Source organism: Lampris incognitus, chromosome 3, assembly GCF_029633865.1.
Source record: "Lampris incognitus isolate fLamInc1 chromosome 3, fLamInc1.hap2, whole genome shotgun sequence".
NCBI lineage: Eukaryota > Metazoa > Chordata > Actinopteri > Lampriformes > Lampridae > Lampris > Lampris incognitus.
Window position 1 is genome coordinate 80,354,169 of NC_079213.1, and position 22,599 is coordinate 80,376,767.

At 45.3% G+C, this 22,599-nt stretch overlaps 1 protein-coding gene across 1 annotated transcript; it reads left to right on the plus strand.

The window, feature by feature from the left end:
* The first annotated feature begins 612 nt into the window (after positions 1-612).
* pdgfra (platelet-derived growth factor receptor, alpha polypeptide) lies at positions 613-22,599 on the plus strand. Its single transcript, XM_056275677.1, has 29 exons — positions 613-836; positions 3,000-3,077; positions 3,159-3,443; positions 3,666-3,926; positions 4,509-4,639; positions 6,181-6,343; positions 7,482-7,674; positions 7,814-7,929; positions 8,018-8,317; positions 8,953-9,216; positions 9,456-9,586; positions 9,724-9,892; positions 10,056-10,245; positions 10,398-10,513; positions 10,855-10,981; positions 11,568-11,761; positions 12,917-13,011; positions 13,605-13,737; positions 14,115-14,219; positions 14,388-14,498; positions 14,906-15,059; positions 15,880-16,040; positions 16,423-16,538; positions 17,718-17,840; positions 18,001-18,112; positions 18,338-18,437; positions 18,829-18,934; positions 20,219-20,454; positions 20,559-22,599. The coding sequence occupies exons 2-29, from the start codon at positions 3,029-3,031 to the stop codon at positions 20,704-20,706; spliced, it is 4,389 nt and encodes a 1,462-aa protein (XP_056131652.1). The 5' UTR covers positions 613-836; positions 3,000-3,028; the 3' UTR covers positions 20,707-22,599.

Consider the following 22,599-nt stretch of genomic DNA (forward strand, 5'->3'; position numbering starts at 1 on the left):
GACGTTGTGGTGTATTATGGTGTTGGAGCGCCCTCTATGAGTTTACCACTCCGGTGTTGTGAGTCTGTGGATGGTGGACGGTGACTGCGTGCTTGCACTCTGGTCTTTGTAATAAGCTAAAATAAATAATAAGGGGGAATAAGAATAAGGTATGGGGAGGGGGGTGCGCCCGCTAACTTCTCACGATAATCTAACCGGAAAACGTCCATGTGACGCGGACCGTCAGGTCGACGTGCGCTTGAAAGGGCGTCTTCAGACGCAGACGCCTTTTAACGTCATCGCACACTGCTGTGATCACGCGCGGAAGAGTCTCGCATTCAAACAGATAACAATTCGAGAGAGAGAGAGAGAGAGAGAGAGAGAGAGAGAGAGAGAGAGAGAGAGAGAGAGAGAGAGAGAGAGAGAGAGAGAGAGAGAGAGAACCATGACTTTTTCCTCTCCTCGACGGCCTCCTCCCGGTTTCTGTTCAAAGTGTGACTCTTACTTTGAAAAGAAACGGAGCGCGCACGCAGGCAGGGGAGGAGGGAAGGGGAGGGGAGGAGGGGGGTCGTTTCCTGAGACTTATTTACTTTGAGCCAGATGATTAGTTTTTTTGGGAAGGATGGACTGTAACATTGAATCAATTACAGGTCGCCGTGGCTCGGGCGCAGTCGTGAAGGGGGCTGTGGATGTGGACAGAGGCTCCGCCAGTGAAGGAGTCGCCTTGTGAGGAGGATTACTGCCGCTGCAAAGGACTGCGCCCCTTGGAGCCCTTCTACGCTCCACTCCCATTCATTTTGGATATATTTAATCGAAAGGGATTAGAAAAAAAGAGAGAGGAGGGGGGATTACCAAAGGTAATTGAAAAGTCTTTGGGACTCGAAACGGGATTAACAGTAGTTTTCAATCAAGAGTAGATTTCACTCGTTTTCGTATGTTTTTATTGATTAATTGTGGTGTAACATGTAAATGCTGAATACAATCGTATTCTTTTCGGCTATTAGGGGATTTGTTGCAAATTTAATTAATCTACTTTTTTTAATTTTTTATCGGCGACTTCTTCCCGTCTGGAAAAAAAGTTGGTCTAAAACTTCTGCTTCATCGCTACGGTCTGCAGCTCTGCAAGTTTCGCATCCGGCGATGCGTTATTTTTTTTATTTCTATTTATTTATTTATTTTGTCGTCCACGCACCATATGCGCTCAGCTCCGGATGCCGACACGGCCGACGTCGCTGCCTCGGCGGGATGAAAGCGCTCCGGCTCGACCTCACAGCTGGAGGTGTCACCCCGGAGACCGGAGCGCCAACGTGGAGCGCTGCGACGCGCTGGGGACGCTGCATAAAACCGCCGTCGCCCCTGCACGTGGAATGTGTTAGAAAAAACGGGATGCCTTTGGGGCTGCACGCGGCTCATCGGACCCTGAAAGTGCATTAAGACTTGATTCTGCGTTTGGGACGGCTGGCACGCGCTCCTCACCTACTTGTCTGTTATGCCATGTGATCAAGGCATTGTTCGTATAGGGAGAAACGTCTATAATGATGAATTCAGATAATCTAGTTTTAATTTGGCTTAACTTTGTGCATTTTGGGCTCAAAATAGACCATCCACCCTCACCCCCTAAATGCATTAGGCTGCTATTCGATTGCGGTCCAGTTTCGTGGAGAAACTGCAATTTCCTCCCTAATTCTGTCTTGGCCGTAATTCCCTCGGACATAATGTGTTCAAATATGCGAGCGAATTTACTCATTTAACTGTTGTTGGACGACGGTGCGTTGAGACAACTTCACTGGCTGTCAGCTGTTGCTCCCACGCATTTGGCATCTGGCACACTTGCAGAGACGCACTGAGACACGGATGGGCTGAAGACATGCTGTCGTGTCGACCACTCTGCGCTTGCAGTCCCACTCGGTGATGGCGACTGGGACGTCCTTACCGAAATCAGCGCATAAACACGTCAAAGCATATCTATTAGGCGTTTGTCGGAGAATTCCCACGTGAACATTTGCTCTGCAGACCTTTCCGTCTAATTACAGAGCTTGGACAAACCTGGGTTGGCCATGGATAATTAGCCCGTCCCGGATGAGCCACAGGGAGATTTGCAAGGGCCAATGGTTTTTCAACAGTAGGTTATTGTTCGGAGGCATTGTTCAATGGATATTCGGGAGGTCCAAAACTGGCTCTTAGAAGTGAGGACCAAAAAAAAAAAAGAAAAGAAGAAGTAGAGATCCAAACTAGAACTTATAAAGCAGTCAGTGAACTATTGAAGCCAATGTAAAAGTAATTACAATAGTTCCCGAGTAGGCCTACATGGTAGCTATGTTCACTCTCCAGGAGGCCACGTAAGCGCCAACATTGCGCGTTTTGCGCAAATCAGAGTGCTCAATAGGAGCGACCCGCTCTCCTTGTCCTTAATGAAAACCAGCCCCACCATCACAGATAGCCATGAGCAAAGAAGCACCATGAAGGGTGCGAAAAAGGAAAAGTAAAGCCAGAGTAGGCCTCTCTTTAATCTCTTAAAATAAAATGATCGTGGCGAGTTTATTCCCGCTAAAGTCTACTAACTGGAGAGTAGCTACGACCTCTTGGCAGGGGAAAAAAAGGAACCTTTTCTTTGCTCTTAAATGGAGTTAAAAGGGGAAATCTTTGTGTGATTGTTGAACAATGAAATTGCTTCCCTTTTTTTGGAGGGGCGGATGGGGGTTGGGGGGGCTGCAAAATCGGCGGAGAAAATAACGGACGAAACTTAACGAGGCCCGGTGCGATGAAAAAACGGACAATGTCGCCCTCTAGCGACCATGCTGCGTTCGTTGCCATCCGGAGAAAGGTTTTGCGTCAGGGTGCTAAACTCATCCAAGCTCATGAAACAAAATCCGCCCTGCATGTTATAGGAGTCAGTTTTGCTGCACAGGCAGATGGTTAAGACGCCAATAAACTATCGATATCAGAAAAAACGGCTGTTGCGTGTCTCTCACAACTTTGTCTCTGATATGTGAATGACGCGCGTGTTTTCCTCCCTATAGGGAAAACAGTCACCGTCATCTGGATTAAGATGAGGGCGCGTCTCCTCTTCCGAGTTGTCCTGCTGGGGGTTTTATCAGGTAACGTTTGCTCCTCTTTTTCTTTCTTTCTAATGCTCCTCCATCAGCTGAAACCCCTAACTGTTGTGAATATCTTCTCAGTGACCTCGGGGCTCCCGCCGCCCACCATTGTTTCCAACGACAATGAGTTCGTCCTGCAGCCTCACTCCATGTTCAATATCAGCTGCACCGGGAAACGAAACGTGGTCTGGACCGAGCCTCTGCCGGAAAACGCCTTCGTTTACCCGGGATATTACACCTCAACACTGTTCATCTACAACGCGTCCGTGGCGCACACCGGGTATTACATCTGCAGATATGAAGACGCCGAGGAAGAACTCGAGGAGGAAGATGACAACGAGGCGGGAATATACGTGTTTGTTCCGGGTATGTATGATTTTGTAGCACCTTGCCCCCCATTGTAGCAGATGCTACTGCAAAGGTCATTCGTTTTATTTCATAAGCGGATGTGAGGTAGTTCAGAATAAATAACAGGAGTAAAGCAACAAAACAAAAAAATCCTGTGTAATTGAAAAGGTTATAAACATGCATAAACATTGTTAAACCCAAAAACACGTCATGCATATATGCTTGTTTGATTCTTCCCAGATCCTCAGTTTCCCTTTGTACCCGAAGACCTCAGCAACTTGGCCGTCACAAGTTTCCCCGGTGAAAGCATCATCCCCTGTCGTGTCTCCAACCCATGGTCTCATGTCACCCTTAGGAGTGTCCCCAGCAGAGAGGAGATCTCTGCTCCCTATGACAACAAAGTGGGCTTCTTCAGTAGCCTTCTCAGTGGCCAGTATCTATGTGAGACCACCATCGACGGCCAGACAGTCAGCAGCGTCACCTACACCATAGTACCCGAAGGTAGGTCTGGGTAGCTGTGCCTGGGCGCAGTCACATCTATATAGAGTGTGCATCGAGGAAACAGACACACTGGGAACATTAAAGTTGTCTGTAGTGTTTTGATGTCAGCAGATGAATCAGGACAGTCCACTGGATGTGACGAGAGACTAGCTCTGTCCCTTGTCAAATAAAGTTTAAATCCACATTTTCCTTGTGAATTACACTAATCGGTCAAGGGCAGACAGGATGCAGAAAAGGACAAAGGAAATAAAAGGGAAAACTTTTCGAGCACAGCCGGGAACACTCTGAGTCTGTTTACCGCTGTGTGAGAGCTGCAGGGTGACTTCACGGCCTGAGAGCCATGACATCATGTCTTTATCACTGGGGAAAGATGACTTCACAACCTCTGCTCTTACTCTGTGTGTGTGTGTGTGTGTGTGTGTGTGTGTGTGTGTGTGTGTGTGTGTGTGTGTGTGTGTGTGTGTGATGATGGCGTAAGCCACCACTCAGAAAGTAATGATTTTATGGTTATCAAGCTGTCACTGTCCTGGGACATGTGATATGACAGTGTTGGTGTGTCCTCTGGTGGTGTGTCCTCTGCAGACGTGGAAGACTTCCATGTGGAGGTTACAGCCAGTGAGGAGTCTGTGAGGGTGGGACAACCTTTCAACATCACCTGTGTGGCCCCCAGTGCACTGGCCTCTCAGCAGCAATGGATCCATCCTAGAAAACAGGCGAGACAATCCCCTTTGCTCTCTCTCTCTCTCCCTCTCTCTCTCTCTCTCTCTCTCTCTCTCTCTCTCTCTCTCTCTCTCTCTCTCTCTCTCTCTCTCTCTCTCTCTCTCTCTCTCTCTCTCTCTCTCTCACTCCCTCTCTCTCTCTCTCCCTCCCATAGTTTTCAGTCTCCTCTGTCTCCTTCCCTCTTGGCTTTTCCTCACTTGGTCTCTCTGTGCATTTGTCTGGGTTACTCTCCTGGCCGTGTCTGTAATTACTTTAGGTTTTCATTGCACATACTTGGCTCCACTCTCTCTTGCTCGCTTTTCATCCACCTCCCATCTTGGTTTCTCTCCATGTCATTTGTCAGTACAGCAGGTTTACGCCTTAATTTGGTTAAAAAAAGGAATGTGTTGGACCCAAACCTGGTTGGGGGAAGTGGAATGTAACAAGTGACGGTATAGTGGTAACAAAGTATGTGTCAGGGAAGCAGGAGCTAAATATTATGTCTTTACTACAAGGGCTGCCGTCGAGTGGCCCATTGCTGTAGCTCGGCCAAATAACCCAGCCCTGTGCAAAGGAGAGAGACAGTGATGGGAAAGTTGTTTGTTAAAGTCAAGGAGAAATGGCTCGAAGGGAGAGATAGTTCAAAAGAAAAAGAGGTTAGTAAATCATTCGACCCCTTTTACCTAGAGATGTGCAGAGCAGATACAGGTCCCACTTCCCCATAACTTCCCTGGGCCCAACAACACAGTTTGTGTGTCAAGTGTGTATGCGATGTAGATGAGAGAGTACAGTAGTGGTTTACTTTCTTTCCATTAGCTGAGCGTGTGTATATGCATGCATATATATATACATACATATATATATATATATACATACACATACACACACGTATGTATATATACGTATGTATATATATACGTATGTATATATATATATATATATATATATATATATATATATATATATATGGTGTGTGTGTGTGTGTGTGTGTGTGTGTGTGCATGCATGCATGCATGCATTTGTGTGTGTGTGTGTGTGTGTGTGCTTGTACGTGTGTGTGTCCAAGTGTCTTGCCATAATTCCTGCTGCACTTTGTGACAAACTGTCTGTTTTAGTGCATGGGATTCCTCTAAGCCCTTTTCCAGAGACAGTGGGGGTAAGAACACAGCACTCCTGACTCCTGGCTTTGGTCTCAGTTGCAATTACAGGCTCTTAAAAGGCCCTGTGATCCTGATTTATCTCTTATGGACGAGCAAGTGTTTTAGCCATCAGCCCTCACCAACGCTGCACATCGTTTCTGATAAATGGACGTTAACCTTATACCTGTGATAGGAAAAGCACTGAGAGAGAGCGAGAGAGAGAGAGAGAGAGAGAGAGAGAGAGAGAGAGAGAGAGAGAGAGAGAGAGAGAGAGAGAGAGAGAGAGAAAATACCCAAATATCTTATTTCCAAGTATTAAACAGAGATTGTTTTCCTTAGTCACTGTATAGGTGTGTGTGAATTCAGCATGTAGATGCTAAATGCTATTTGTGTATGTGGTTCTGCCTCTCTTCCAGGCTGTGGACGCAATTCAGACCAAACAGACTTTGCCCGGTAGAGTCATCTACACCCTCAGCATCCCACAAGCCACCTCCCAGGACAGTGGTATCTATGAGTGCTCCGTCACCCACGGCAACACCGGAGACATCAGAGCCAACAGGGTGGCCATCACTGTTTTTGGTACAGTCTCACCTCTCGTCTGCATTGTCATAACGTCCTCTAGGACAGTGGTTCTCAACCTTTTTGGGGTCCTGGACCCCCTGCGTATTTTTGATCTACCCTGAAGACCCCTGCACCTGATCTTGGGGGAGGGGGGTTGCAATTTGATAGAAACAGTAGAAACTGCATTTTAAATTGCATTGTAGCATTTATTCACTCTTTGGGGCAAAAATAAGAGCTTTCAGTTGTAACTTAGATATAGTTAACAAAACAGAATTCTTATGCAGTAACTTTCAGATATATGTAACAAAACAGAATATGTATTCAGTAACTTTCAGATATATGTAACAACAGAATTTTTATGCAGTAACTTTTAACAATGCAAACGGGAGCGAGATCTCTTATTAAAATACAATAAATTACACTTGTGAAAAGGATGTAATTAGAGAAAAAAGTCCTGTTACCCTTTATAGTTTAGGTAGATAATGGTCTCAGTCACATTTGAGTAAAATAATCCTACTTCTATAAATGTCATAGGATCTTTTTTTTAAAGATATTTTATTTTCACGGACCCCTTGCAATTACACCACGGACCACTAGGGGTCCGCGGACCCCCGGTTGAGAAACACTGCTATAGGACACCTTGGAGGGTCCCCAGTAACGCTGTAATGACCAGAGCGAGAGCTCGTATACTATTAGATTAATTCACCGAATTCAGATTTATTCTGTTTTCCCAATGGCTCAGTCAGCTCTCATGTGTGCTGTTAGGGGTGTTCAGAAATAGTGTTCTACCATCTCACAGTGAAGGAACACCTCTGCTTTCATCATTAGCTACTATGGTTTATGGGATGGTTTCAACAGATGTGTGCCAGACATTCATCTCTCTCTCTCTCTCTCTCTCTCTCTCTCTCTCTCTCTCTCTCTCTCTCTCTGACTCACTCACTCACTCACTCACTCACTCACTCACTCACTCTCAATCGTACTCCTCTTTCCGGCTCCATCCTCTTCCTGCTCCACATTCCCTATCTTTTTTTTTTTAATTTCATGTTCTCTAAATTCTAGCCCCGACCCAACGTCTGCAGTTAAATCTTTCTCGTTGCCCTCTTTTCCACCCGGACTAGCTGTTTGTAATCCTCTGTTTCACCGTTTGTCTCTGCAGAGGAGAATTCCTTCGTGACACTGGACCACAGTGGGATTGGTGCAGTGGAGTTTGTCAGTCTGTTGGAGGAGACGGAGTTTACCATCCTCATCGATGCTGACCCTGCCCCCAAGGTGACGTGGCTGAAAGATGGCACCCTTATGTCAGAGAACTACTACTTCCTCACCAAAACCAGCCACCTTCAAGGGAATAGGTGCGGATTACATTTTGCTTGAATTTACTTGTTTAGTTTAACCTGTAATCTCTTAAATGGTGAATTTTGTGTTCTGAATTTTCAACATGACTGACATCAACAACCTTAACCAAGGTGTGAATTGGATTTCATCCAACAGGTACCAAAGCATTCTGACACTACGGCAGCCTCTAGAGAAAGACAGCGGGAACTACACTATTGTAGCTGTTACTGGCTCCCGCACTGCCCAGTTCTCCTTTTCCATCAAAGTTAAAGGTAAGGAGGGGGTTTCAGACAAATTGGTCATGTCTTGGACCTCTTGAGTATCTGTGATTGAGACTTGTACATGTGAATTTTCATTTAGCCCCAAGCACGGTGCTATTCCCGCCAGCCTCGGCCCCTCAGCTGTTGCCCCAGACGGAGGAGATGGTGGTCACCCGCCACACTTCCTTCACCCTGACCTGCCGTGGAGAGGCAGAACTGGCCTGGGAGACACCCGTCTATGTGCCAGAGCAAACCCAGGAGGACAACAGCGGTCTCTTTGTCACCACCATCACTGTGGACAATGCCACTGCTGCACACACTGGTTTCTACATTTGCTATTACAATGGAGGAAACGCCACAGAGGAGGCAGAAGATTCCAGCATTTACATCTATGTACCAGGTATGAAGTGGGGCTGTCACGAGTAATCTAGCAACGCAATTATTTCAATAACCTCGATTATCCAGATTACAAAAAAATCCTTGATCACAATTTCCTAACTCAAAGTCTCATTTCATCTCTTTATATATATGTCTAAACATGTATGTAAAACGCCTCGGGCAGCAAAGCATTCAGGCTGCATGTAGATGATGCAGCGAATTACTGAAGTTGAGAAATTGGAAGCCAAAGATTGAAAGGCAGAAGCCAAAATAAGAAAACTACAGAAAATGTCCAACTTTTGAGACCATTTCGACTTAAAACAAACAAAAAAAAAAAACAAAAAAAAAACAAATGCAGTGGCCTGAAAGCATTGCAAAGCTGATCTTGCTTGACACCGTAGCACAACATCCACACTGCAACAGCTCGGCAAAACGCATCCTGCCTGCAAATGTATGATTTAATTTGACTGGTACCTTTCTGTACACTCAGGGTCACCTTGCATTAAAATACCTAATTAAAACAGGGACAGGAACGTGGCCCACAAATTAAAACGCATGTCACAACGATGGAGATATTACATTACAGTGGGCAAAATGTGGGAGCAAAGTATAACACTTGCAAAGAGGTAGAATATAACGTCTTTTATCTCAACTCAGATCCGGATGTTCCCTTTGTTCCCTTGGTGCCCTTCGGCAACCACATATTGTCCAACCATGAGGAGATGGAGATCCAGTGTCGCGTGTCAGATCCCACTGCCAATGTGACCCTGATCAACGTTGAGACGCAGCAGCCTGTGCCGAGCATCTATGACAACAAGCGGGGTGCTGTGGGGATGTTCAGTGCTGGGACTTATGTCTGCAAGGCTGTCATTAATGGAGAAGAGCACTACAGTGAGGAATACATTGTCCATGGCTGGACAGGTGGGTGTGTTTGTGTTTGTGTGAATGAACATATTGCAAATGGGCTAGTCTGAGTCAGCATGTCAGTGTGTTTGTGTGTGTGTGTGTGTGTGTGTGTGTGTGTGTGTGTGTGTGTGTGTGTGTGTGTGTGTGTGTGTAGCATTACCTGAAAAGTGGTCTCAACCCACCAAATTTCTCTTGCACTTTGGTAGACCTTAGTTTGGCCAGAGGGTTTTCCAACTTGTGTATTTGCTTTTCAGGTGGCTCTGAGCTGCAGGTACATCTTAACGCCCAACGGACTGATCTGCTGGTGGGAGACACCCTCACAGTTAACTGTGTGGCCCGGGGATCTATGATCCTGGAGGACCACTGGAAATATCCTGGGAAACTGGTGAGGAGCACTTACAAGTCACCCCATATCCTACTGATATCCTACTTAAATGAGTTTCACTGGGTGTCATAAATGTACATTTCAGATTATTTAGGGTCTTGGAAATTAAAATAGCTTGAATGTTCTTGTGCTTGCAGGCTGACCGGGGCATCAAGTCAGTACGTGAGAACAAGAGGGATCAGGAAATCCATTACTCCCTGACAATCCCTCAGGCTTCAGCCAAAGACAGCGGCATTTATGCCTGTTCCATAACAGACATTATCAGTAATGAGAGCCAAACAAAAGAGCTTGCTGTTACTGTCTATGGTACGAACACTTATAAATCAACAACAACGTCTCATCCCTTAGCTATGCGTTTTTTTGCTTGTGGAAAATATAATGTAACATGATTTCATGGTCCATAAATATGTCTACAGTGGAGAATAAATGATGGTAACCTCATGAGTTGTCTTTCTCTCTTTCTTAACAGAGAGTCCGTTCGTGTCTCTGTGGCCAGAATTCAACTCTCAGGAATCAGCAAATCTCGATGAGGTTAGAGAGTTCAGAGCTATCATTGACTCCTTCCCTAACACCCACGTCACCTGGCTCAAAGATGGCGTCCTACTCAACGATGTGGCTGCAGAGATCACCACCAGCCTTCGGCAACTCAGTGAGACCAGGTGAAGCTTACATCAATCTGCACAACTCCATCCAATGTTGCTTAGCTAGTAACACGCTAACAGCAACGTACCAGACCCACAATAATCTGGTGGTATTTTGATACGACACCACCGTCTGATTGTGGTTGGCTGGGTTTTTGTTTTTTTTGTAGGTACCAGAGTGTTCTGACTCTGATCCGGGCCAAGGAGGAGGACAGTGGGAATTACACGATCCAAGTGGAGAATGGAAACCAGAGCCGCAGCCATAGCTTTGGCCTGCAGGTCAAAGGTGAGGAAGAGGAATGCTCCAAACCCTTCATTATGCTTTAGCTTTAGATTTCTTTTAGGATACCTTTGGTTACACTGCTCTCACAACCTCTGACCTCTTTCTTTCTGTCTTTCTCTCCCCCTCTCTCATAAACACTCTCTTTTTCTCTCTATCTCATTTTCTGGCTCGTTCTCTCATTCTTTTTCTGTGTCTTTCTGTCTTTCTTTCTCTCTTCTCTAATTCTATCTTGTTTTCACACACACACACACACACACACACACACACACACACACACACACACACACACACACACACCGTATCATTCTGATTGTTGTTTATTTGCCTGCATCCCTGCATGACAGTGCCTGCAGTCATCGTGGATCTGATGGACCTCCACCACGGGTCAGCCACGGGCCAGTCTGTGGTGTGCATTGCTGGAGGGCAGCCCACTCCCGAGGTGGAATGGTTCATCTGCAAAAACATCAAGCTGTAAGTCCGCCCTTCTTAGGCCTGAGCCTACTTTAGCACATCATTAGTCTATTGACTCAGACCCTCTCATACTGCAATGCTTGCAAGCCCATACACACTGCATAGTTGATTGGTAAATTTGTGTTTGAAGCTGGGAACACACGAGAAGACTTTTAAAGTCCTAAGCAATTTGGAAAAGACCTGGCATCACACATTTAATGACAAACTTCCACAGATTATGGTCATACACAAACACACTGTTTAGGACTGCAGTCATAGAGACACACACACACTTGCAGATGAACTCAGACTTGTCTAGATTCCAGTTGTAAAAATCAACCATGTTTGATATAATCTTGAAAGCTTCGACTGGTCGAAAGCTTAACCGGGAGGCAAGCAGTGTTGACTTTCCATGGTGACCTGCCTTATTTATCCCAGAATGGTGCAGACTCCTCATGATCTTGAAAATCAGACATCGTGGCTATGGTTACAATCGGGCTTAAATCTTCAAACTTGCCCTCAGCTCGAGTTCTGTTTACTGTACACAAGTATTGCCTGATCTCTGTAGCATCTTTCGTTGTATCACTCCTTCTTTGTCCACATCCAGTTGTGCTAATGACTCCTCTCAGTGGGTACCCCTCCCTGCCAATTCCACCGAGATCTCGGTGGACTCACACATGGATGAGGACAACCATCTGGAGAGCGAGGTCATGTTTGGTCATCTGGAAAATACACTGGCAGTACGCTGTATGGCCAAGAATGAGATGGCTGCTGTCACCAGGGAGGTCAAACTGGTGTCCAGTAAGTACACACACACACACACACACACACACACACACACACACACACACACACACATACATACACAAAAAACACACAAAACACACATACACACACATCAAAAATTTTACACTCTCGGGCATCCAGGTAGCGTAGCGGTCTATTCCATTGCCTACCAACACAGGGATCACTGGATCAAATCCCTGTGTTACCTCCAGCTTGGTCGGGCATCCCTACAGACACAATTGGCCATGTTTGCGGGTGGGAAGCTGGATGTGGGTATGTGTCCTGGTCGCTGCACTAGCACCTCCTCTGGTCAGTCGAGGCGCCTGTTCAGGGGGGAGGGGGAACTGAGGAGAATAGCGTGATCCTCCTATGTGCTGTCTCCCTGGCGAAACTCCTTACTGTCAGGTGAAAAGAAGCGGCTGTTGACCCCACATGCATCAGAGGAGGCATGTGGTAGTGTGCAGCCCTCCTTGGATCAGCAGAGGGGGTGGCGCAACGACCGGGACAGCTTGGAAGAGTGGGGTAATTGGATGGGTACAGTTGATAATTGGGGAGAAAAAGAGGGGAACCCCCCCCCAAAAAAAGCAAAAAAAACTTACACTCCCAACTTTCATCCTCCTTAAGTTGTTTCCCTCTCCTTCTCTGACACTCACAGTGTGAGAATCTTAGCGTCAGTGACTGAGCTCGTGCTGTAGGAGTCGTAGCAGCTGTCACATTGAGTGTTTGTTGGTGGACAGCTTGTTCTCTAGGGACTCCATGTATGCGGACTACTGAAATCTGATGTCCAAGTCAGAGAAGCCATAGACATCCAGACCATTTGTCCCATCCAGCTGAGCTTCACACGCAATCCCATCTCTAAAAGAGCACCCCCCCCCCTGAACAAACCACATTATTTTCCTTCCCTCTAATCTCCTCATCAGGCCTTTTGGTCCTGATAATCTAGACATCCTGCCATTTGGGGGTCATTATCTGTTGGGATTTGAGGAATTTAATTGTTACGCAACAGTGTGAAACACAATTGAGTAAACTCATCTTATGTTCAGACTCAAAGGCCTTTTCATAACTTCACCACATGTCTGTATTCAAATGTACATGCCCATCATGTTGACAAAGCCAGGTCGGGCCCATCTGGATGATGTGTTCTTCATTTCGTGCTCTCCTCCTGTGCAGACCCCCCCACCGAGCTGACTGTAGCTGCCGCTGTCCTGGTACTCCTGGTCATTGTCATCATCTCACTCATTGTCTTGGTCGTTATCTGGAAACAGGTACTGCTGAATTCTCCCACCATTCGCACTCATTCGCTATCTCGCTCATTTGCCCACTTCCTCAATCATTTATATGTTTGCACACTCACCATCTTATTTGTTTGCTTACTCACCCCTTTTCACACACCATCATGCTTTTACTCTATAAGGAATTAATCCATGCCTTTAAACTTTATTGCAGCTGATTATCTAAAAACAATAGCTAATTGTGACACACCATTTTGTGGGATATGTAATGAGTTGATTCTGGCATTTATTACCACCGGGGACAACCAAATGTGTTAAACGGTAATCAAAAGCTTCAGGGAAATGCTTCTCCTACCAAGGGCTCTTCCACCACTTTTATGGGGTTGGCGTTACAGAGAAAACTAGAACAACATATGGCTTGTGAAATCATTGAGAGTAATTCACTTTTTCCTGTAATAAAATTTAGCGCTTCTATTCATCATAGAAGGGGTATCAAAAACTGAAATGAAAATATGGAATATGGGGCAGTCTTTGTGTGCGTAGAGCAGAAAGCCAAACGACAACCAGAGTCTATTTAATAAAGGCCAGTTGGGACAATTAGCTCTCGCACATGCTTTATCCACCAGAAACCACGCTACGAGATCCGCTGGAGAGTGATCGAGTCTGTGAGCCCCGACGGCCATGAGTACATCTATGTGGACCCCATGCAGCTGCCCTATGACTCCAGATGGGAGTTCCCCCGTGACAGGCTCGCGCTTGGTGAGCTGCCTCTTTAGTGTAATGTGCTACCATGCTACGACTGTGGTCTTGTACTTTTGCCATTGCGGCCGCCCAGTAGGGATGTTCTGGTCAGGCTGTGGCTGTGATGTCTCACTTCGCATCTTTGAAGTGAGGGATCATGATAAGGCCAGCTGGCTGGGGAAGCGAGAGGAGGGCGGCTGGGGTTTGCCTGTCTGGGTTTGGGTTTGACTCACTGATCAAAGGGCAAGTCAACCCTACTGGAGGAGTCACCAAATGAGAGGGCAGAGGCAGTCAATTTGTATGCAAGTGTTTCCTCACATGTGTTTAGATGTGAGATTGTGTTTATCCTTCGTGTTAATTGATCCTGGGCCCCCTATGTGTGTTGTGTCTCTCAGGTCGTATCCTGGGCTCTGGAGCCTTTGGGAAGGTGGTGGAAGGCACTGCCTATGGACTCAGTCGCTCCCAACCGGTTATGAAGGTTGCTGTGAAAATGCTGAAACGTGAGTTAAACTACACATGCCGTACTGCCACCAGTCAGCCAAGTGTTACCCGATACCAGAGGAAGTGTATATAGTGACATTAGAATTAAATTGCTGATCCTGCAGCTTTTTTGTTGGTGTGGTCGTGTTGGATAATAGATTGACTGGTATTGTCAACCTCTCTCTCAGCCACAGCACGCTCCAGTGAGAAACAGGCCCTGATGTCAGAACTGAAGATTATGACTCATCTTGGACCTCATCTCAATATTGTCAATCTTCTGGGAGCATGCACTAAATCAGGTAGATACAAAAACACACACACACACACACACACACACACACACACACACACACACACACACACACACACACACACACACATGCATAGATAAACACATAAAATAATTCAAGATCAGTGAAGTCATCCTTTGCCACTATTGAGTCATATAGTCATTTACAAAGGACATTACACACACACACACACACACACTCTTTCAGATGTGACAGTGGAAGATTCATACAGCTGTGACATCCAAGACAGGTACTTTCTTAGCTGTTGGGGGATATGGTATTTTAACAGGGTTTTTACACAGGCATATTGAGGCTTGCCCTCAATATGCCCCTTTTAGCCTTTACAAGTCTCTGATAAGAATAGCCTGCACACTGACGCCAAGGCATATGTCTCTATCTGCTGTGTTTTTACCAAGGCCCCATCTACATTATCACTGAGTACTGCTTCCACGGTGACCTGGTCAACTACCTGCACAAGAACAGAGAGAAATTCATAAGCCTGAATGCTGAGAAAAACAAGAAGGACTTGGATATCTTTGGCATCAATCCTGCAGATGAGAGCAGCAGAAGGTACCACGCACGTTTCCAAACGTGCATGCATGAACACTTGCACACGAATGCACACACACTAATGTTTTATTTTCATTTGTTTGCGAAGGTGCCAGATATTAAGGTTTCAACACTAAGAAGATTCCCACTAAGAAGAAACACAAGTGTATTTACAAAAAATATACATATTTTATGCTAAAGTTGCCCCCATTTGCACGCAAAATACACACATGCATAAACACACACACACACACACATAGTACACACCAACCAATAAAGAGGTTGGGAAGTGTTTTTCCACTGAGTGGAAAAAAAAAACTCAAGTCGTGCACACACACACACACACACACACACACACACACACACACACACACACACACACACACACACACACAACCCTTAGTTAAAACCCCATAATGCATAACCCTACCCCCATCTTCTCCATGTATGAGGAGGTTGTCGGTTGTCTTCTAATCAGATCTCAGTCTGAAGTGGTCTCAGTTTTCAGATTGATGCCATCGTTACAGAGGTACCTGTTAATTGTGTCTACCCTGGCACGTATGTTTAAACAGCCTCCCAGCTCTCTGTCTGCAGCATTCAGGGTCATCTTTTTTGATGGATGACTCACAATGACCACACCTCAAAATGGCCACAGAATGATTTAATTCTGACCACCTTGTTATCCACACCCTCCTCGGCCCCTCGGCCAAGCAGAGAGGGAATCTGAGGACACTCTGTCTCACTAGAGGTCCAAATAGGATTCTAAGGCAGTACATGCAAGTTGTTATCTTCTTGCTAACAGTATTCCCCCTTTATTTCCCTCTTCCCTTTGTGTGTGCAGCTACGTGATCTTATCGTTTGAGAGCAAAGGAGACTACATGGATATGAAGCAGGCAGACAACACCCAGTATGTGCCCATGCTGGAGATGAGCAACAGCTCCAAGTACTCTGACATCCAGCGGTCCAACTATGACCACCCACCCTCCCAGAAAGGATTGAGCGGTAAGAACGCACCGTGACCAACCCATCTCAATGCAGCACCCTTTTTGTTTTGTTTTTTTCTTAATCTGTTTCGCTCTCCTCTGTGTCTGTCTTCATTCTCCCTTAAGAGTTACTGGTCTGTGCTTGCTTGGCTTTAGTGCTGTGTTTGAGTCAGTGTGGGTTGAAGGGTACACCCTTGTCAGTATTTAGGCCTGGCACAGCCCTGTAATTATATGGAGAGGATAATTGCAGCACACACATAATAATGCCTGGTTTCTCCCTGCCATTAGGTAAAAGCCAGGTTTGAGCAGCCAGTTCTATATTTACAGTACATGGCAAACATATGCACCCGGACTGCCTCATGTGATATGCTGTTTGTATGCCAATGTTGTCGTTAATCCAGAGAACGAGACGGACAACCTGCTGACAGATGACAGCAATGAGGGCCTCAGCACCACTGACCTGCTCAGCTTTACCTACCAGGTGGCCAGAGGCATGGAGTTCCTGGCTTCCAAGAATGTGAGTAAACGCGAGTAAACTTCCCTACTTTAAAGGGAAACGATCAAAATTTTAGATATGTTGTAGGGGCAACACTCTGTTAGCAGCTATAATACTGAGCATGCTTCTGTGAGTCTCTGAAAGACTGCCAGGATTGTGCGGAAAAGTGCCCGCCACTGACATCACCAGTGGACAGTCTGTGAATGTGAAAACGTCCTTCCTGATATGCAAATAACAAACGCTGCATACAGCTGTACAACGTAGCACTGTAATTTGCATTTTCCTATAGGGTGCAGCCTATTGGCAAACCAGAAATTAAGTTTTTGCATTCACAATTATGGCGGCATTTCAGTGACACACAGAAGACCTCTTAGTAGTATGGCTGCTAATGGAGTGTTATCGCTACAACATATGTTTAGGAATAATGTTGAAAATAGTCATTGTTTCCCTTTGACTAACTCCGTCATCCAGCTGTGGACAGAAATGAGCATTGTTTATTGAATGACGGGTGACAAAATGTTCACCCATAGAGCTGGTCCCCTCAATTCTTCATGCGCAGTGTAACATTCACTAGACATTGGTGGTGATCGTAGACACTGGAGGGATAGTGCTGGTGACTTCCGGTCTGCTGCTGGCCCAAAACCAGTTGGTGCCGCCGGGGATTATTGACTTGTGTGTTGGTGGTCACCACATGAATCTCTCTGCTGTGTGCTTTGTTGGTAACCGTTACACGGCTGGCTGGTTTAGGGATTTCTGCTGTGTCCTGCATGATGACAGCTATGCTTGGCCAAGAGGACTAAGTAAATCAGGGGTTGTGTGATAAGCGGCCCTGTGAAGGCTGAGCCCGTTCAGGAGAAAGACCAGGGGATGAATATAGCAGCACAGCCAGGCTAGAATTACCAAGCAGAGACACACTGCTGCCAGAAGCCATTCATTGAGCTTCATAGTTATTATCCCTGAATATCCACTGGTCGTGGCCATCTCTCCAACAGGCATGTTTTCATAAAGACTATGCTTTATAAGGAAATATGAAATGGAATTATAAATGAACCGAGCTGAACTGAGAGACAGAAATAGATGTACTCGGTTTATGCAGAAAATAACTTTCAAGTGTATGAAATGCGTCCGTTTGTGAATGAACAGTGTGAGATACCACCACCTGCTAATTGCTTTTGCTATACCTTTCTTTTCTCTACATAGTGTGTGCACCGGGACCTCGCCGCTAGGAATGTCCTCCTTTCCCAGGGCAAGATAGTGAAAATTTGTGATTTTGGCCTGGCAAGAGACATCATGCATGACAGCAACTATGTCTCCAAAGGCAGCGTAAGTCTCTCTTCCCATATGACTATCAACAGCACGCCTGAGAACATTCTGTAGCGTACATTTCTGGCAATTCCGCTTTTTTGCAGGTGCTTATGGGTAGTGCATGCTCTATAGATCAGGCCAGTAAGTTTTAAAATGTTCCCCTGTATTTATTCGACAGACCTTTCTGCCTGTGAAATGGATGGCACCCGAGAGTATCTTTGATAACCTGTACACCACCCTCAGTGACGTCTGGTCATATGGCATACTGCTCTGGGAAATCTTCTCCTTAGGTAAGCCTCAACTGAGCACACATTATCATAAGGGGCTTGAGCTGTTTACTCCGCTCCAATCACTACCATTCTGCAATCCCCACTGATATTTTCTAGTCATATTATGCCTCAGGAAAGCTGAAATATTACACATAGCCTCTTTCATTAGCTTATATCATCTAAAAAGAACTAAGCTCATTACAGTAATTGGAGATGCGCTAATGAAAGTCTTTTTTTTTTCCACAGGTGGCACCCCATACCCAGGCATGGTCGTGGACTCTAGTTTCTACAACAAGATCAAAAGTGGATACAGAATGGCCAAACCAGAGCATGCACCAAGTGATGTGTACGTGATAATTCATAATTATAATTATAATATTTCATCACACGTTAGCGGAAACTTTTAGAAATAACTACATAATGAAACACAGTAATGTCAAAGGATGAGTTAACTTGGTTATTGTTTTATCGGTTTATTCTTGCATGCAAACGTGTGTGTGTGAATGTGTGTGCTCATAACTGATATGAAAAGTTGGCTTACATAAGTTTCCCCTGAAATTGTTTAGGGATGCTATGGGCCACAGACTATATAACCAGAGTACTAGTTGTTACCAGACTAGGATATACCGTGCATGACACAACTCATAGCTAAATTACAGCGTGCTGCTCACTTCCGGACAGATTGTGTTCTCGCCTTTGTTGTGACACTGCTTGTTGTTGCTCTTTGACCCCTTCAGGTATGAGATGATGATGAAATGTTGGAACAGTGAGCCAGAGAAGAGGCCTTCCTTCATGGGTCTGAGCGAAACTGTGGCCTCTCTGCTGCCCTCCAGCTACAAGAGGGTGAGTCTCCTCGTGACCTCTGACCCCACCGGCCTCCCTTGCGGATCCTTCACACCTGCTTTCTAATTTATCACCGTCCCCATTCCTGACCCTATGTTTGGACCTTCATGGTCTGTTTCTCTCTTCCCATTTTACATTTCATAGTTTATGACCGTCTTTCATGGTGACTTTTCCAGACCGCGTCGCCACATTTCATCCAAACGTCCTTGTCTGACGTCGGTGCCTGTGACAATTCTATGGTACAACTTTGTTTTTAAGTTGTCAAGCAAAGCAAAGCGCAGGTGCGAGAGGAATCAAATCTGCTCTTTAAAAAAATAAACAGCTTTTAAAACCCTGCTCATGGTCCCCAGCCACTTCCTATACCGGTGTACTTGGAGTGTGTGTCTGTGGGTTCAGGGCCCTCTGTGTTTCCGATACCTAAAGTGGTGCACTAGCAGTGATTAGAGTGCTAATGTACCGGCAGGAGGTCAGAGTGGCTGGCCTCACTGAGCATAATGACGCAGCCCCCGGGTCTCGCCTCCACCAGCCAACTGTAATTAAGCCATTAAACAGTGCACCACACATGGCACATCAAACTGCCTCTACCTTCTAAACCCCTCCGCAAAGTTTTAATGGCTGGCAGAGAAGGCGAGCTGGCTCCTGTTTTAGTATCTCGGGCTGAGCCGGTAGATGTGGTTCAGTTTGAAACTTACCACCCAATGAACAACACACACACACACACACACACACACACACACACACACACACACACACACACACACACACACACATTCACACAAGAGACAATTGCTGTACCAAATAAACAGAAAATGTACATATATATAATTATATATAATATCTATAATATAAAATGTATATATAATTAATGAGTTTGGGTGATGTATTTCTCTCTCTCTTGCTGCTGTGTATACCTCTGTTCTCCCGTAGTGCCGCAGTAAATTGGCAGAGGACATAAGGCCTCGTTTGTAAAAGATTGTGGCAAACAACATTGGTGCTGCTATCAAAGCCAAGACACATTTTCATTTTATGTTGTCTTCACATGGAAAACAAATCTGTATATCTGTAAATCTGATTTTTTTCTGCTTGTAATTTGTATTAAAAGGTGGAATTTGTTTCTGTTATTACCCAGGATAGGGAAAATATTGATATAATTTGTTTTCATCATCTTTGAAATTATCATAGTCCGTATTTTTCTTTAGACTCGGTGTATTGTCAAGTGCACTGTAGACTGTAGTGTATTTCATATTGCCTCTCATTCCTATACTATCCTTCTGTCTCGTGTAGTGTTACGAGAGGGTGAACCACGAGTTCCTGAAAAGCGACCACCCTGCGGTGACTCGGGTGTGTATGGAGAATGACGATGCCTACATCGGCATCACCTATAAAAACCAAGGCAAGCTGAAGGACCGGGAGAGTGGCTTTGATGAGCAGCGGCTGAGCTCAGACAGTGGGTACATCATTCCCCTCCCTGACCTGGACCCCATCTCTGACGACGAGTACGGAAAGAGGAACAGGCACAGGTAACACAAATTGTCCAAACACGCTCCTACACCATATCTGTTTGTGCAGCTTGCTGATTTGTGCCTGTCATGTTTGCTAACCCCGGTATATGTGCACCATGCAGCTCGCAGACATCTGAGGAAAGTGCCATTGAAACAGGGTCCAGCAGCTCCACGCTGGCCAAGCGGGAAGGCGAGACGTTGGAGGACATCACACTTCTGGACGAGATGTGTCTGGACTCTAGTGACCTGGTAGAGGACAGCTTCCTGTGATGACCTCCCACACATGGAGCCTTCTATGCTTACTCAAGGCACAGGGGTTTAAGGTGATGGACCTGTAGATCAACCAAAGACTCTCCACACCTCCAGTCACTAGTCTTCCCTGTAGCCGCCTCATGTAAACTCCTCTTTGACAGCCCTTTGGGAAGACTGAACAAAACCACTTCATTGCTTGGATGAGTCTGTGATGAGATTATGGTACGCCCCTAACGCCGCCCTAGGACACTGCTCCCTGTTGGGCCGGAGGAGTCAATGAGCATTGGTGTAAACAGGACATTGAGGACATTGATCCATGGCCGTGGTCTGTTCGAAACTTCAGCATGTTGGACGGGACTGAGCGCACATGAAGATAAAACAGAAAAATTGTCTTATTAATTTGTACAGTAGATTATTCTATAGGGCATTCGTTTGACAGCAATATAAGCAGGAATGGATGGGTTTGACTCGATCAGAGACTCTAAATAATCCCCACCGTATTTCACTCTGCCATATGGAACCACTACAACTACAGTACACTACTATCTACACTAGATCAGTCCAAAGCTAGCGACAAGCTCAGTAAGCTGTGGCTGATCAATAGACGGTCTCACTTCACATTCACTTGCTGATGAGGGAACGATAAGCACCTGATGCTGGTACAATCAGTAGCAATACTTTGAATTTGAAAAGCACAAAATCTGGACGCTGTGTGTTTGTTATTTGTGACCATAATATGGTGTTAGTGGCTAGATAAGTGCAGCAGCTCGAATTTATTTTTCTACTTGATCACTATGTAAACATGTATTATTTGTGAATATTGACTAGAGATCGATCGTAGGAGTTTGAATGAAGAGTATGAATATCAGAATATGGCATTTGAGTTGCATGTATCTCTGTAACTTCTCCCCTCACTCTAAATAGACATGTTCACTAAATTTGCCCCAAAAGGCCTCCATCGTATCCTGTCGTCCTGTAGGCCTCTCATGAAAGGAAAGTCCCACTGTGATTGTAATGTAAATATCTCTAAAGGGGTTTTATCTGAGAGCACCAAGGGGATCAAGCTCCAGTATCTCTGCGATAACACCTGTCAAAATTTCTGAGCGCTGTTTTTACTCTGTGACGTTGATCTATCTAAAGAAAAGCAAACTGTATTCAGAAAATGTTGTCTCCACATTAGGACGAACACGAAGCCTCCGCCGAAGCAGATCACATACTGGTTTGTGGATTAACAAATCAAAAAAGCACTGCTCTTGTCTACTTGAGCATATGCCATTGACGATGATGAATATACACTCACAACAGTTAAAAGATTGAATCTCAGAGAACGCCGAAACCTAATGATGTTTTTTTGTTTTTTTATCCAACCAAATTTTATACCATGAGGACACAGGGCACGTCCTGTCTAACCAGATGTTGTGCAGATCAAGCAACACTGTTTCAACAGAAGGTATGTGGGGACACTAACTTGCATTAGGTTATACCCATGCCAAGACGATGCATAGCATAGAAATTCATGTTGAGCTAATGTCACAAATCAGTATCTGTAGAATATATATATAATACTCCAAGATCTTCTAGCTACTGTACTAGCTGTGCCACTGCCCTTCATTTGCTCTGTCTCTACTGTTGACTGTGATATAGTCTGCAATTATGTTTAAACTGTTGCACTTTTCCCCCCTTTTTCCTTTTTTTTGTAACTTGTACCATTATGTCTGGTCCCCTGTCTATGGCAGTTGGGTGGTGAATGTTTGCGAGGGCTAGGAAGGAAGGATGTATTGTTGATGGTACACGATCTGTAATTATAGGCAGTTATGCTAGGCAGCAATTATATGATGATATCAGTTATGTATCAGTATGCATTGTGTACATTCAGATGATTTATATTTCAATAAATGATTTATAATTGAA